Source organism: Acomys minous, assembly GCF_964271855.1.
Source record: "Acomys minous genome assembly, chromosome: 7".
NCBI lineage: Eukaryota > Metazoa > Chordata > Mammalia > Rodentia > Muridae > Acomys > Acomys minous.
In genome coordinates this window covers 2,706,695-2,724,046 of record NC_140488.1, presented here as the reverse complement: position 1 = coordinate 2,724,046, position 17,352 = coordinate 2,706,695, and the positions used below count along the sequence as shown (strand labels likewise).

At 36.8% G+C, this 17,352-nt stretch overlaps 1 protein-coding gene across 1 annotated transcript in view; it reads right to left on the bottom strand.

Annotated features, from left to right (window-relative positions):
• GABRA3 (gamma-aminobutyric acid type A receptor subunit alpha3) overlaps positions 1 to 17,352 on the bottom strand; it is a 173,957-nt gene that overhangs the window by 103,857 nt on the left and 52,748 nt on the right. The window contains exons 2-3 of the mRNA XM_084788916.1: positions 13,601 to 13,762; positions 1,626 to 1,747 (exon numbers count right to left, since the gene is read on the bottom strand). Coding sequence (XP_084645042.1) covers positions 1,626 to 1,747; positions 13,601 to 13,740 — 262 coding nt within the window. The 5' untranslated portion in view covers positions 13,741 to 13,762. The remainder of the gene's footprint in view (positions 1 to 1,625; positions 1,748 to 13,600; positions 13,763 to 17,352) is intronic.

Below are 17,352 nucleotides of genomic sequence, written 5' to 3'. Positions count from 1 at the left end.
TTATTCTTTCCCATAATCACTCATTCAGGATAAAGCCAGTCAATATATGATGGATTGCTTCTTCCAATACTGCACTACCTCAATGCATTATTTGTGTCCCACAATTGTCATATATACTCATTTAAAAAACAAAACCCTGCAAATATATTTTCTAATCTCTTTAGTAAATGTGTATTATAATGGTAGGGGGTGTAGTAATTGCAAAAATGGCTTGAAGGTTTAATGAAAGACTGAATAAACATAACAATGAAAAGTACTATGCTGAGCTAGAATTAGGTTTATTAATGTAACTGCGCTACACATAAACACCTACATATACATGTATATATGCACTTATCTGTAGACATTCTTATATACATACACAAGTATATATATGGCATTCTATGCACACATGTGTGCATACACACGTATGTGCTTACCATTTTCTAAGCTCTGCTAACTGAAATAGACAGAAGCAATGACACCGTTACACAAAGAAGAACACCTAGATTCTAATTATAACTCCTCACAAAAGATCTGTTCTGGAAAAGTGACTGCTTGGTAGGCTGAACCAGTCAACAAACAAGATGAATCTAAAATGAATGACAATTGTTTAAAACATAGAGTGAACATATCAAAAGCACACAGAAGCCAACCTGAAACAATTCACAGTAGGAAAATATGGCAAATTAGGAACAAAAGTATTCACCAAAATGAGTAATGCTGTTTTCAAATGCATGCAGTAACATACAAAAATCTATACAGATGATTAGATAATTAACTACACAGAAAAAAATACTGTGCCTTTTTTAATGCCTTCTGGAAAATGTACAGGAACAATGGACCTGTAGTCATCACTGTCATTATTTCCATAAGATGACTAATAGCTGTTAAAACTATTGGATGCAACTTGGAAGGTATAAGCAAAATACTCTCAAAGCAATTTTGCATGCATTAGCTATTAACTATAAGATGAAAATGGTAATTCTAAGGTGTGTAAGTTGGTAGACATTAACCTTAAAAATCAACACACACACACACACACACACACACACACACACACACACACACACACACAGTGTCATCTTCTTGAGTAAATCCCCAAGGAAGATCCAATTAGCGCTTGTGCTTTTATTTCCAAAAATGAATAAAGAACCTTAGCAACACCATAAAATAGTAACAGATAATAAGCTTTAAAAAAATGGTGATATTCAAGCCTGGATGGAGTCCCAAATCAAGCGAGACTGTTGTAAGAAATATTTTTATTATTAGAAAATTTGAATATGGAATCCAAATTAGAAATTAGTATTAGGTTATTATATGTGTATTATTTATTTATAGACTAATTTCTTTGTTCTATGGAAGTATTTTAGCACTAAAACAGCGTAATATGTGTAACAATAGGAAGAATTAAATACATACACCTCCATGCTTTCCGTTCAACATAGCATGTAGCATAATATATTTGTCTTGCTTAATGAAATCCTCCAAAAATAGATGAGAGGTCAGTTGCCAAAGTAACGGTTTAAAATGAAAGGATTAAAAAGAAACTCAACTGTGCACTAAGCCCTTGGTCAACAATAGGTACCTTGTTACTTTTTAAAGGGGCACTATCTTAGCAGAGGGCTTTTAAAAGAGTAACTGACCTCCAAGCCCAGGTCGCAGCCGGTTATCATAGCCATCCAGAAGCCGATCCAAGATTCTAGTGAAGATAGTGATGTTATCCGTGCTGTCATCAGGAATATCTGGAGCATGCTTGGGTGAGAGTCTGCAAAGGGAAATAAGAGTTCTGAATAGAAAAACATTGCATGAGTAAGCATTGGAATTCTAGAAGATTTCAAGAAGTAGAGCAGGCAAATGCAATAGTTTTACATCTTGACCCACAGTGCTCCAAGACTTGCCTGTGTAGGGAGAGAATGGCACCCAGCGCTAGCACTCTTCCGTGGACGTTCGCATGGAATGTGCCGCTGGCTACACTTAGTTCCAGCCCAGTATCAACAGCACAGACTCAATCTGCCGACTTTCGCATGGAATGTGCCGCTGGCTACACATTCCAGCCCCATCTCAGCAGCACAGACTCAGTCTGCCGACATTCGCATGGAATGTGCCGCTGGCTCCATGTTCCAGCCCCATCTCAGCAGCACAGACACAAGCACTGGACCCACAAGGTTGCTGACAACAAGAACTGGCAGATATTTGGTTGCTCAAACTAAAGGAAGAAAAATATTCCTGAGAACTTACCTCCAATCTAGTCCAGAGAGACACGTGATCACAGAAGAACAGTCAGACAAAACCTAGAACTACCCTCAGCCCTCACCATATGGAGACAGAGCAACGAAGCCATAAGTAGGTTAGAAAATGCCAAAGCTACCAGGACTGTTAAGAGCGCCTCTTCTCTCTCATATGACGCATGCAGAAACAAGCTGAGAGAAGAAACCAAAGATTCTCTCAGTCGTACCACTAACGGAGGCAGCCATAGGACAATAACTGAAAACCTGCAGATTTTCCACTCCATCTTACTTTGATTTGGATGCCTTCAGAAAGCCCTTCTGAGTACCGTGCGCTTTTTCTAAACACATAATCATGTTTACGTATAATCGCATTCTAAACAGAAATAATGTTTAGAAACACTATGATAGATGTTTTATTCTATACAAGAAGAGCTTGGTGTTACTAGAACAAGGCTTTTTGTTTGTTTGTTTCTTTGTTGTTTCAGGTAGTTTCCTTAATCGCTAAATAATACTCCATTGTGTAAATCTAACACATTTCCATGATCCATTCACAGATAATGAACATGTAGGCTTTTTCCATTTGTTAACTATTGTAAATAGAGAAGCAATAAACATGGATAAGCAGTAGGCTTCTCTATAGTATGAAATGGAGTTCTCTGAATATATACCCAAGAGTAGTCTAGCTGGAACATGTGGTAAATCTACTTCAAGCTTTTTGGGGAACCTCCATAGTGATTTCGGTAGGATGTCTAAAATGGCTTCACAAGTCTTCACTCTCACAAAAAGTGTTCCTCTTTTCCCACATCCATGCAAGTATCTGCTTTGATCCAGGTTTTATAATCTTGGCAATACTGACTGAGGTTAGATAAAATCTCAAAGGAGTCTTAACTTGCACTTTCCCTGATGGCTGAGAATGCAAATATTCAATTTTATTCCTTCTCAAGTCTCTGATAGTGTTGAAAACCAGATAGTTTAGTCTTACAATGAAGCTTAGTTGTTTAGTAATAAGATGTTCTTGTCTAGATAGATGTTTTAAGTTGATAGAGATGAAATATGATAGATACTGATTTACATTCAGAAATTTAGACTCACCAAGACAGGAAAGATGTCTTCTTCAAGGCTCCCAAATACAAATAGCCAAAATACTATGAATGTAACATTTATATAATTCCTGATTGTTTCACAGTTCTTCTTGCTGTGTGTAGTTTATTGTGTATATGTGTAATAATATTCATGTATATGCATATCTGAGAACTTTCAAGACAAACCAAATCCCAGCAGGGAGAGGGGAATTTAATCTGAAATCTTACTGTTGGCTATTCAAGCCAACTTGAGCAGCAGACATAACTTTCCCTGGAGGGGCAGAGACCCCTTGTAAGCCTCACCCCCAAGAAGCCCCACCTCCACACTTCTCTAAAAGCCCTAACTGCCAGGTTTCTTTCTACAGAAAAAAAAATCCTGCCAATCCCTGAGCTTGTTCCAAGATAAGGCCACATAATCCCAACAATCTCAGGCCATCCTGGGAAGCTCTTACACCCCTATATAAACCTTGTGTTCTGCCAGGTCTCTGCTGGTCTAGCCTGAGAAGAGGCAGCTACTCTTCTAGGTTTTTCACTACAAATAAGTGTATTATGTGAGGTTGCATGTGATTTTGTGGTATTCCTTGGCTCTTGACGGCCAGGGTACCTTTCCATCCTACCTGTAACACTGATTGAAGACTTATTGGCAGTTGGTGACTGCCAGGAGAGAGTCAGTTTTCTATGAGAATGTGGCTCCTGATAGGTCCATGATGCTCTATTGGAAGATGACGTATTCAGTAATAAACGAACAGTGCAGATTGAATTCGATGGTTATAACAATAAAATATAAAGGGAGGGGACACAAGATTACATGTGTACACAGAGAGAGCAATAGATCTGAGAGGAGTTGGAATAAGGAGTGGGTATAATCAAGACACACTGTCCAAGATTCTCATTGAACTAAAAAAAAAATGCTAAATACAGCCTCAAAATATTCTCAGTAAATTTCTCCATGATTTTACACTTGATCAAGATTTTCAGGAGCTCAACAAGAAGATAACAGAGCCAACAAATCTGGGCCCAGAGGGGCCTGCAGGGACTGATGTACCAACCAAGGACAGCATATGGTGAGAACCTAGGCCCTGGGCTCAGATGTAGCTCATAGGCAGCTCAGTATCCATGTGAGACCCCTAGTAAGGGAACAAGGGCTGTCTCTGACACAGACTCTGTTTCCTGCTCTTTGATCACTTCCCCTTAGTGGAGTGGGCTTGACAGGCAAGAGAGGAAGAGGATGCAGGCAGTCCAGATGAGACTTGATAGGCTAGGGTCAGTTGGTAGGGGAGGAGGGCTCCTCTTTTCTGAATACTTCAGGAGAGGGAAGGACAGTGAGACCTGGAGGAGATGAGGGAGGGGGCTCCAATCAGGATGTAAAGTGAATAATTTTTATTATTTTTTAAAAGATTCTGAAAGAACTAATAAAAAAGTTAATACTAAGTACAAGCCAGTAATATTCTCAGCAAATTTCTCTATGATTGTACTTGGTTACTGATACATTTTTCTCCTACATAGAGAACTAAATGTTAGTTTATAGTAAAATGCTCAAGGAACCTTCTCTTCAATAAGTTAAGTATAGCAATACTTTTGTAGCTTTTGCTTATCCAAAGGTACTTTAGGAAAATATTCACGGTACGTTATTGGGGACCTTAGAGGTCACATAATTATTTTCCTTCCTTTTACTTTACTCAGGAAACATCTCAGACATTAGTACCAATGAAAAAAAGAAACTGTATAAAAGCATGTGTATTAAATTGATGAGATGAATCTCATAGCCATGACTATTGTTCATCATGCTATCACTGTTTGTTAGACTAAATAAGATGATAATTTTCTATAAATAATTAAAATTAATTTACAAATACACTATCTGTATGAGTCATATAAATTTAGTAATTTATTTAGTCCTAAAAACATATTGGTAGTATTTTTAGAAGATTAGAATAAAATAATTAAAATGTCAGTTCTGTCACCACAACTTGCTATAGATGGCCTATTTTTTTAAATTTTGTTTATTTTGAGAATTTCATATATAAGCACTGTATTTAAATCATTACCCCCTTCATCCTTCCAACTCTGCCTATGTCCTCCCTATTCCCCATTAAATATTTGTTATGTTGTATAGAATAGGATGTTCATATGTACATATAAATACATTCTGCTAAGTCCATTTAGTGTTGCTTATATGTACATGTGTTTACAGCTAAACCTGGCATTGGATAGCCTATTGGAGGTATGTCCTTGAACAGATTGATTTTTCTCTCTCTCAGGAGCTATTAATTATCTGTAGCTCTTAACCCACAGCCTTGTAAGATGTCCTCAATCCTTGCTAGCACGTCAACTGCATGGGAAGTAACATTCCGAACCTTGGAACTCTTCAGGAGGGAATTAGTAAAGTGTTTTGCAAGTGGAGGATGTTTTTTTTAATTTCTACCCGCCTCAACCTTCTAATGATGACATGAGAAACCTTTAACAGATGTGAACTTCTAGGCTATGAGGAAAAGTTCATGGAGTACAGATTAAGTACAGGATGTCAGTACTACCAGCATTAGTTCACCCTCATCAAGGATCCCAGTGTGTTTACGTTCACAGAAAGCAAAAGCAGCACAGCTGCAGAGCTGCTGATGCAGTTCATGAAGAACCCAAAGAGAAGAGAAACGTACAACATTAAAAGAATGGCAATTTCCATAATTCTGCATGTATCCTAGAAGAAAAATAGAATTTTTTAAAATTCTAAAATACTGGGCAGATCATATCTCTCCCCTGCTCTCAAGCCTTCCACAAATCTTGAAGGCTTACCAAATAGAATCCCAGTTCCTTATCTGACATTCATACCATTATATAATATGTTCTGAATACATGTTTACAGTTGTGAATTCTACTACTTCACTTTTGGGTAATAAATTGTGGCCAGATCAATTTATTTTACTTTTCAGTGTCCTAAAGGTTTTCATTCAGAAAGACCAGTCTTTCCCAAAAGTGGGATATCAAACTAAATATTCAACCCTCAGAATATTCATTATATACTAAATTAGCAATCAAAACCCATGTAATCCAATTGAACACATTGTACTGTCTTTCCAGAAGGTATTTAATGAAAAAGAATGGGTTTGGCTAGGACATGCCTATATACTCTATCGTGGTGCAGGTAAAAGGTATCCTCCCCAAGGGCTCATAGTTTTAAATGTTGCCCTCAGTTCATGGTCATATTGAGAAGTGACAGTACTGTGAGGGATGTTACCTTATCAAGTGAATCAATAGTTTGTATTATGCATTATTAGGAAGTGAGGTCTACTGGAAGAAATAGGTCAGCAGGAGTATAACCTTAAAGGTGTGTGTGTGTGTGTGTGTGTGTGTGTGTGTGTGTGTGTGTGTGTGTGTGTGTTCATTGTCTCTATCTGTCTATCTCTCTGTCTCTGTCTCTCTGCCTCTCTAACATACTACCATGAGGCTCTAATTCACCATTTACAAGTCCAGGAGAACTGACACCACATGACCACAGAGCATAAAAATCTCTGAAACTCTGAGGCAACATTGAATCATTAAAGTGCTTTGTTGGATTTTTTTTCCATAGAGACAAAAAGTGACACATGATCTATCTCAAAAAGACAGCCATTTTTTTCATAAATAGCTTGCACAAACTGGTAAACTAGAAAATGCTTGACTTGAGACACACCCACTCAACATGTGCCCCACCTACTCACAATAACTTGTTTTCCCAAGTTAATTTAAAATCAAGACCAAGGCCTCTGTGCTTTCTTGGGCACCTCAAAAGAATCACTGCATAAAACCCTCACAACTTCAATTTTGCTATAGTTTTAATCATAGTGTAAATAGCTACGTTTTCCAATTTTCCAGTGGTCTTAGTTGACCCCTGTGAAAGTGTTGTTCAGTCCCCAGGTTGAGATTCACTGTTATACATGATGAAACAGCAAAGTGACAGGCTGTAGATATATGATTCTACAAAAGATCAAAGGCATACAGAGAGCAGCTTCACATGACTCATAATCCTACACTTGCAAAGAAGTCAGAACTTACTTACTTTAAAATGCTGCCATGAGGGGATACATAATTTTCCAAGTCTGTTTCTCATATTTTACCTGAATTATTATACCAATGACACTAATATATTAGGCAACATTCTGATAAGAAGACTTTTATAAATAATCTATAAATGACTTATAATACTGTTTCTGTAGAGGAAAGTTTTTATATAAAATAGAAAAGCTGCAATGTTATATGTATTATCTAGCCTACCACTATTTCCTCTTTACTTATCGTTTTATTATAAGAATTATATACAATTGAACATATAGAAAGCACTTAGAATAATGTTTCATATGTAGTAAAATATAAGCTTTAAATTAGCATAATGGAATAAAAGAATTGTAAAGACAAGCATAAAAATTCTCAAACTGAATTCTCAAAAATCTAATTATAAGCCAATGATATTTAGTACATGTTAGCTATTCATGCCAACTCAGGTGGCAGGAGGGCTTTCCCTACCATGCTCACAGACTCCTTGTAAGACTGGCCCCTAGGACCTCCAGTTTCCGCCATGCAGGACTCCTTGAGGCAGGACCTGACCTCTTGAGGCACAGGAGCAGTCAGGCCTGTAAGAGTTACAGTTCAAATGGAAAATATATCTTAGCAACCAGGAGACGAGGAACAAACAAAGTCACACTACACAATAAACCTCACACAAAAGATTTATAGGGAGAGAAAATCCCAGGAAAGTGGCTACCTATGGTCTGGTGAGAAGCAGCAGAGGCCTGGGCAGAATGCAAGATTTATAGAACTTTTCTTGGGTGGCCAAGCTTTTCCAGGTGGCCTGGGATTAGAGGGCACATTCAGGGCAGAGTCTGGCCACTCTCCTACTTTGGGGCTGGGAATGACCATTACAGCAGTTAGAAAACAGCCTTTAGGGTTGTTAGGGAAGTCTGGGGCTAGGGCCTGGCCACTTGTATGCCTTTGAAGTTTGTAAAGTTTACAAAGTTTACAAAAAGGAATCCACAGCAAGGGAAGCTGATGCTTGAGTTGATAAGAATCACCAAGGATGCCCTGGCCTGAGGAACTCCACCAGTCATGCCATGTCCCCCCAGGCTTCCCTAAGGCTGTAAGGACTAGTTTTAACAGCTGTTATAGCCTCCACCTCACCAATTGCTAAGCTTGTCTCTCGATGTTGATGCTGGCAACTGAACTCACGTCCTCTATGAGAGTAATACACACTCTTAACCACTGAGATATCTCTCTCTCTCTCTCTCTCTCTCTCTCTCTCTCTCTCTCTCTCTCTCTCTCTCTCTCTCTCCAGCCACGAGAATGTAAATTTCAAGACCCTTACATATTTGGTACAATTACACCAAGATAGGCTATGTTATCCAACAAGAAATAATGAAACCCTCCACCATCTCCTCTTCAATTTATAATATCAGCCATCATCATTATCACTACAATCTTGAGGCAGAAAAGGATGTGTAAATATAGTGTCACATCTCTGTAGATCATAGCTTCTAAGGCACAGTGAACTCTGCAAATATGAGGGCTAGTCCCAAATGGTCCTCATTTGCCCTCCTGGATACATCTTTTTGAGGCAGTCTTATATAATCCAGGCCATGTATACAACTCCTGATATCCCTGCTTCCATCTATCTCCCAAGTGCTGAGATTACAGGCGTGCCCCACCATACACAGATCCACATAAAGTTTTCATTTTCATTGTCCATTTTTTTCTCTTTCCAGAATTCCGGCCAGGCAGTGGTGGAGCACGCCTTTAAGCCCAGCACTCGAGAGGCAGAGGCAGGTGTATTGCTTTGAGTTCGAGCCCAGCCTGGTCTACAAAGTGAGTCCAGGATAGCCAAGGCTATGCAGAGAGACCCTGTCTCGAGAAACAAACAAACAAAAACCACAGAATTCTGGAATGTGGTAACTGTGAGGCTCTTTGGTCCTCTAAATTCAACTTAGTTTGTCCACAATTCCTAAAGGCCACATAAAGAAAGGTAAAATTTAGGTTACTAATTGTTGTGCTCTCAAATCCCCTCAGCTTCCTTCTTTCCTTCAACTAAAGAGCGCTATATCTCATAAGAAAATAATATAAGTGTATACGTAAAAATTTTAATTGATAAAAAAACATGAGTTTATGAAGAAATGGGAGTTACTTGAAGAAGCAGAAGTGACTTAGTGACAGTGGCATCACCCAAAGCCTATCCCAGCATGGAGACACTTCACAAAATGGAGCACAGGGTCCTTTCCAGGTAACTCAGTTGCTCTAAGCCTCTTGCAGTCTGCTCAGCTAGCGTCTGCTTCTTCCAGGCAACTCGACGCATCTGAGAGTGTCTCTTAGCAGCCCTTAGAGCTTATAGACAGGAGGAGAGGAAGGAGCTTAATGAATCTAGTCAGTCTCGGGGATGTCCCGAAGCTGTTAAATTGTTTACTTCCTGAACTTAATGAGCTTCCCTGGGGGATGGAAGACTTCACCCGTCTTTAGAGCACACTTTTGTTTAACCTCCACTTTGATAGTCTATTTGGAACAGGCCTCCTTCAAAAATAAAAGCTTTTATCTCAGAAGAAATTGTTGCACAACAAATTATCAGAGCACTGTGTTCTACTCCTGACTGTCTTATTAACTTGCTATAAGGTCTTAGGAAAATAATTTATTTCGTCCCATCATTCAATTTGAGTGTAAAATGAGAAATTAAATTAGATGTTGTATATGGGTTTTTCAACAACTGCCCTACTAAAGATCTAGGATCTGATAGTCCTAGAAAACATTAACTGTCTTCCCAAAGCATTTACCAAAGTTCCTTGCATTAGAATGATCTAGAGTGTTTGGTCAAATACAAACTATTAGGCAGTGTCCTCTAAGTTTCTCTATTACAACCTCCTGGTGTAAAGTCCACTTTCTGGCTTGCAAAACCAAACACTGAAAATCATTAATAATAAAACATGGTTTAAATGAAGTAGTTTTCAATAGGCCATTGTTGATTGGCCTATTGTCAAACCTGCTACAATTACCAGCACAGAAGATTTAATAAAATAAACCACAAGCTGGGCGGTGGTGGCACACTCCTTTAATCCCAGCACTCAGAGAGGCAGAGGCAGGCGGATCTCTGTAAGTTCGAGGCCCACTACAGTCTACCATGCTAGTCCAGGACAGCCAGGACTACACATAGAAACTTTGTCTTGAAAAAACAATAAATAAATAAACAAATCACAGAGTAATACAGCAAATAGATTTTTAACACATAATTAAGAGGATGTGGAAACAAACAAAAGGTAACAATAGCTTTTACATATGAGAAATGTCAATATGCAGCATAGATTTTGAGTTAGTTCATTTATTTCTAGTAAATATGAAAAGTGCCAAACTTAATATCCATTGTCAATTCTTTAGTGGTCTCATCTGTACAGGATGAATTCTTTTTAGCTTGAAAGTGAATAAATAAGAAAATGTGTCTAATTGAAGGGCTATCCAGTCATTTTGCCCTGCTGTAAAGCCAAGCTCTTTACTCTGCTGTTTCAGGAAAGATTTATTTTCCTCCTATTTAACATAATTGCAAAAATGCTTGAATATCTGTTTTTCTAAGCTTGAGCAGGATGTTAGGAAACAATATAAACAGGAAAGGTGACAACACTAAGGATAAAAATAAAATGCAGCTGTGGGAGAAATATAATAAATGCTCTTTCTGAGAACAAAAATTTACCAGAAAAGGAACCATTCTGCTCAAAATCTTTTAGATCATAGGAAAATATGAAATGCGTTTTTAGAAACTTCAGCCTCCAAGCGAAGCTGTAAAAGCTTCAAGACATGAGGAGGTGAGGTTCATTCATTTAGAATCTCTACCTCTTTTAGAACACCTATTTCAGCCCAGGAAAATCAGACTCGCGGAATTAGTAAGACAGAATTGGTTTAATTTTCCATATTGGGACATGAATATACAAAAATTCAAAGAACATGAGTCCAGTTCTGTATCCCTTAACCCCAGAGATCACTGTGAAATGCTGAGAAAAGATAGAAAGAAACAGGATGCATTAAAATAATTAACCTTGCAAAAGCACCAAAGAACAATTCTATTTCCAAGAATATTAGACAATTGCCAAATGTTAAAAAAGAACTAGAGGGGTAATAACAAGGAATAAAACAGCAATACCTCAGAATCAGAAAGATAAATATTAATTGTTTTCTTTTATAGTATTTAAAAATACATGAAAGCAAAAGAGATTGCATTTGTGAAGAGGAAAGGAACTGATAAGAAGGGATGTAAAGGAGTAAGAGAAGGCAAGGGAGGTGAGAATAAACTAAATATAGTATATACATGAATGAAAATGTCATAAATAATTCCTTTAAATATATGCTAATAAAATTGTAAAGTAAGAACAAAATAAATGAAACCACAAATGATGGCTATTTAAATAACTGTTTCAAACAAAAACAATATTATGATAATATTAAAGTATTTCACACACAGGGAGCCACTTCTAGCAGTGACAGTACACATGTGGGATAAGAATTTGGTATATCTCAGGGAACATCAAGAAAAGGGGACAATAAGATTATAAGATTTATAATATTAGGAAGGCTGCAAAGAACTAGAGGCCACTGATGCCTGCTGAGAGAGGGAGTGTGAGTGTCACCCAGGATGAACACTGTAATTAGTGGTCCAACAGAAAGTGATACCATATACAAACACATAATAAAAACAGTCTAAGGAGATTGTACTTATATACTTATGCAGGATGAGGTTATCAATTTGAGAAGAAGGATGTGGAAAGAGTTGGAATTAGGGAACTTGGGAGAGGCTGGGAGGAAGTGATGAAATTACATTTTAATTAAAATATTTTAAAATTAAAATAAACTAAACATATTTTATACCACAAAGAATACATTAATAGACATGAAAAAAAAGGTAAAAAACGCCGGAGAATACCCAATTTGGACAGGAGGACTAGGAAGTAAGGTGAAGAAGGTGAGTTTGGGCATGATAGCGTCATGTTTAGGAGTCCTGATTTTACTCTCAAGACAAGAATATGGCATTAAATTCTTCAAATATATGTTTTAACTTGCATTAAACAAAAAAAATAGCTACAGTCTAGAGAAGAATAGGAGCAAACCTAGGCATTATGTTAATTAGAAGCCCTTGCTGCAGTCAAAGTAGAAAATAGCACTGAAGAAAACTGGGCTAGTAAAGGAAAATAAAATCATTCAAAAGACATGGAAGATAAAATGGTAGATTTTGGCAAGTGCTTCAATTTGGAGAGGAAAGGTAGAAAATTAGCAAAGATGACTGGGATTTTCTGGTTTAAACAATTGAGTACATGGTAGCATTATGGACTCAAATATGAAAAAGAAAAAAAGGAGGGTTTCTTTTGTTTGCTCTTAGGGAATGAGTAAGAGAATGAGAGGAGAGTTCAGCATGCTTATTTTGAGGAGTTTGTAGAATATGTAAGTGAATATGTCCAAATAAAAAGTGGATATAGAAATGAAATAACTCAGAAATGGAAAGTGAAATGTAACCCTGACACTTGTATTAGGTAATGACTATGTTCTGTCTGTTGCTGTCCTTACCCCCGTGCTTTCCTCTTGAGAGCATTCTTTCTACAAGTCATGTGCTCAAGAGATTTTGGGTGATGTTCTACTTTAGAGAGCCTAACCTAAACACCCAGGAATTGAGTTTTAAAAAGTCACAGAAAGAATTATATCTATGCTATGGGCTTATTTATGTATGTTAATTTATGCATGCTTCATTTCGTGACAGAAAGAAGTGAAGGGGGAAATCCACTGAATACTTGTTACTAAAAAAATTGAATGACATAAGGATATGATTGTTCATTGGACCAACAGATTTAGCATTAACCGTCGTAGTTATGGAAGTTGCCTTCTAATCCTGTGGTCAGAATTCTGGCATCATGGAATATAAGAATGGGTGAGAGAAATGTATAGATAATAAGCATATCATTCCTTCAAGAAATATGACTGTAAAAGCAAGCAAAGACTTGAGAAATTTTCTACAAGAAAGATATTGAAGATGGGATATTGATAATGATGTTTAAATGTTAAATAGATATGATCCCTTAAAGGGGTTAGGTTAAGAATCTAAGGGAGAGTAGATAAGTGTGTTTCCAGGATCACAATATAGAGAGTTCTCCAAGGGACCGTCACATTTTCTTTCAGCCATAGCAATCTGATCTGATCTGATGGTTTGTTTTGTTTTTCCAAATGCAATGTAATATATACACATCTGTGATCAGAGTATTTTAGGCACTCTGGCAAAAAGTGGAAGGTAAGCAGTCAATTTTTCTTCCAAGGATGACATTTTCTTACCCGCCAATATCTTGCTTCACAAAGTCCCCGGGTTCTTGTCGTCTTGATTCCCCTTGCCCAGTGGTCCCAGGGAGAATACTAATCAGGAAAAGGAGTCCAACTCTGGTCTCATAGAAGAGCCACATTTGTCTTATTATCATCTTCTTAGCAACTTGCAGAGACCTGTGATGGCCACAGTACAGGGGAAGGAGATCAACAAAAGGGTAGGAAAGAAAAGAAAAGAAAAAACAAAAACGAAACAAAAAAAGAGGTTTAGAAATGTTTAAAGTTACCGTTTCTCCAGTATCCATTTAGTTATTTTACACTCCCAACCTTATCAAAGTCAAAAGTATTAATTCTTAATATATGTTTCTTTTGAACAGAATCCTCTCAAGAAGAGCAAAAGGCAAAACAAACCTCCTGTATGTCAGAAATCAGGAAACTGAAGTTACAGCTGCATCCCTCTCCTTGGCTTCCTGCATGACTAGATGAGTTGTTGAACTTCCCTGAGCCTCAGTTACCTCTTGTAATACATAAGAGCTTAAAACAGTCCCCCATAAGGCTGGAGAGATGCCTCAAGGCTTAAGTATTCTTCCAGAAGAGCCCTGCTCAACACCCAGTATCCATAGGATGGCTAATAAATGTCTATAAAGTTCAGTTCCAGGGGATCTGACATCCTCTTCTGGCTTCTGTGGGCACCAAGTATGTACACAGTGCACAGACACACATGCAAGTAAAATACCCATAAAATAAAATGAAAACAGGTAGTCTTTTAAATAAAAATATCTTTTAAAGATAGTTTCTCATGTCTCCATTCTATTTCTCTGAATTGCTTGTTTGGTCTTTTACATCACAGAGGTCTTTGGTTTGGTTAAACATATAACACTGCAAAAATTCATCAATAGTAAAACCTGAAGTCTCTCAGACTGTTTCCCATCTTCCTAAAGCTAAACACTTTTCCAAAATATTGAAAATCTTGAGTAGACAAATGAGCTCCCTAGATATTTTTTTTAAAATGCTGTGATATAAAGTGATGGATCTTGAATAAGAATCCATTTCCCAACAAAGTGTTAATCAAGGACAGGCCAATTCCTTTAAGGAAGAAGTCACAACCTAAATTATCAAATTATACCAATGATAAAAAGTATTGATCTATATTATATACAGAGGACAAGCATTGTTTCATAAACTCTATACTACAAAAGATTTATACAAGATATGAGGTTAAGAAACAGCCAATTAATTTGTGCTAACTTATCTTAGAGACATGAAGCATTCCAGACCAAAACTTATCTTTTTAAGTCATAATTGTAAATTAATTTTAAGAGACAGTGGAGGTATATGAAACATTTTTCAAGGAAATTTTAAGTAAAGGACCAATCCATAAAACATATCCTATCTGGAGAACTATTCTGGTTGATTAAAGGAATATGCCCTCAACCCTTTTGATTTTTAGAGACAGGATTCCTTTGTTTTGCAATGGCTGTCTTAGATCTAATGCTATAGACCAGGCTGGCCTCAAATTTACAGAGATTCATCTGCCTCTACTTCCTGAGTGCTGTAATCAAAGACATGCACCACATCCACCCAAGGAATATGGCTCCCTTTAAATGCACTCCTTACGAAGAGACTGTTGGGGTCTATTCTGGGCTGTCTTTATGAATCTGGTGCAGGTATATGAAGAACTATAACGCTGAGTACCATGGACTTCTGACATGATTCAATGTCTACATCAGACATGAGACTCATCGCGAAATTAGGTCTTAGCATGACATTTGTAAATTCAACAATTTTTATTTCACTAAAGTATTATATCTTGAGTTAAGCTAATAGAGTTTACATAAGATTGATGATTTATGGACTGTACAAGAATTATTGGATATTTTACATAAATGATCAAGATTACTACAGTTCAGAAAACCCTATCATGTAAGTAATAAAATACACTTATATAATCAGACAAATCTGGGCATAAACAACATCTATAATATATGTGCAAATATTCATAGGGCCTGGTCACTACCTAATGGTTTTTGATCATATTGCAAGGGCTAATTCTTGTGTAATCACAATATATGTGCATGTTCTCTTTCAAGACATAGTAAGCCAGAGTGCAAGTGTCTGGTACAAAGAGTTCATTTCCCTTGAGTATATATCTAGTAGTAGGTTGATAGATCATATATAATATCTATTTTTAGAGGAACTTCTATATTGGTTTCCATAATGATCATATTCATTTACAATCCTACCAACAATATATGGAAAATTCTTCCACAAAGCCGCAAAAAGTAAAAACAAAAAATAAGAAACTTGTAGACAGAAAAGTCAACATATTTAAGAGACAACTACAGAGTGGGAAAAATATATTTGATAATAAGGAGCTGGAATCCAGAGTATATAAGGAACTAAAAAAAAAGAAAAGCAGGCTTTACAACTAAACAGAAATACATTGAGCCAGAAATAAAGGTCTATTTCAGTGACCACCGGGGAAAATTGAATCAGAAACAAAATCAGGTATTATTTAAACTCAGAATGACTGTAATGAACAACCCTTTGGCCGTTGTGCAAAAATCAGGGAATTAAATTAATATAATCTATGGAAAACAATATAGAGATTCCACTAAAACAAAAATAGACAGTATAACCATTTTATAAAACAGATTATAGGCAGTGGCGCATGCCTTTAATCCCAGCACTCAGGAGGCAGAGGCAGATGGATCTCTGTGAATTCGAGGCCAGCCTGGTCTGCAAAGTGAGTCCAGGATGGCCAGGACTACACAGAGAAACCCTGTCTTGAAAAAACCAACAAACAAATAAATTAGATACTATATATGATCAATCAATCCTACTACTGGATATATTCTCAAAGAAAATGAAATCTTTGTACCAGACCAGATACTTGTACTCTTACATTTATTGAAGTATGTGTACAAAAGCCAAAAAAGTACTGGGTCAACCTAGATGTCTTGATGAATAAATGGTATAGCACAGTAGGATAATCATGCATTCAGACAATCTATGATATTTTTCAAAATGACTTACAAGTATGAAATTTCCAGTATATAAAAGTGATTAATGGTTGAATATAAAGAAATGTTTATTCTTCTTGCTTGATTAGTATGCATTGTAAGGGTAGATCAAATTAACATAATGCACACACAAAGATATACAAATGAAAAATACATACACAAAAGGCATAATGTATAATCAAAACATGTAACTAAATTACTGGCAACAATATGGAAATATTCAACATTGTTGAAATAAGTATTTAAAAATGCCTAAGATGATGTCAGGCATAGTGGCACATGCCTTTAATCCTAGCACTTGGAAGGCAAAGGCAGGTGGATCTCTGTGAGTTTGAGGCCAGCCAGGTCTACAGAATGAGTTCCAGGATGGTGGGCTATGTAAGAGACCCTGTCTCAAAGATAGTAGTAAGTACAGTTACTATTTTATAAAATGGTTAAGAAGATAAATTTTATGTGAAGTGCTTTTAAGGGGGAAAAGATGCCTGCTGCTATTAACAAATATTCACAGATCAGAAATCAAATCTAGTATGTGGATAGAGAAATACTTCACAATAGTATTTAGCACTAGATGAGCATACACCCAAGTCACAAGCTCAAATAACCATCATATGAACACAGAGAATGATTGTGAAAAAGTAACCCAAATCTTTATGATATAAGTGGTGATTTTTTTTTGATTGAGCATTGTGAATAAACTGAAAACTCTGAGACCCATGATGACATAGAAACATAGCATGTGTATCA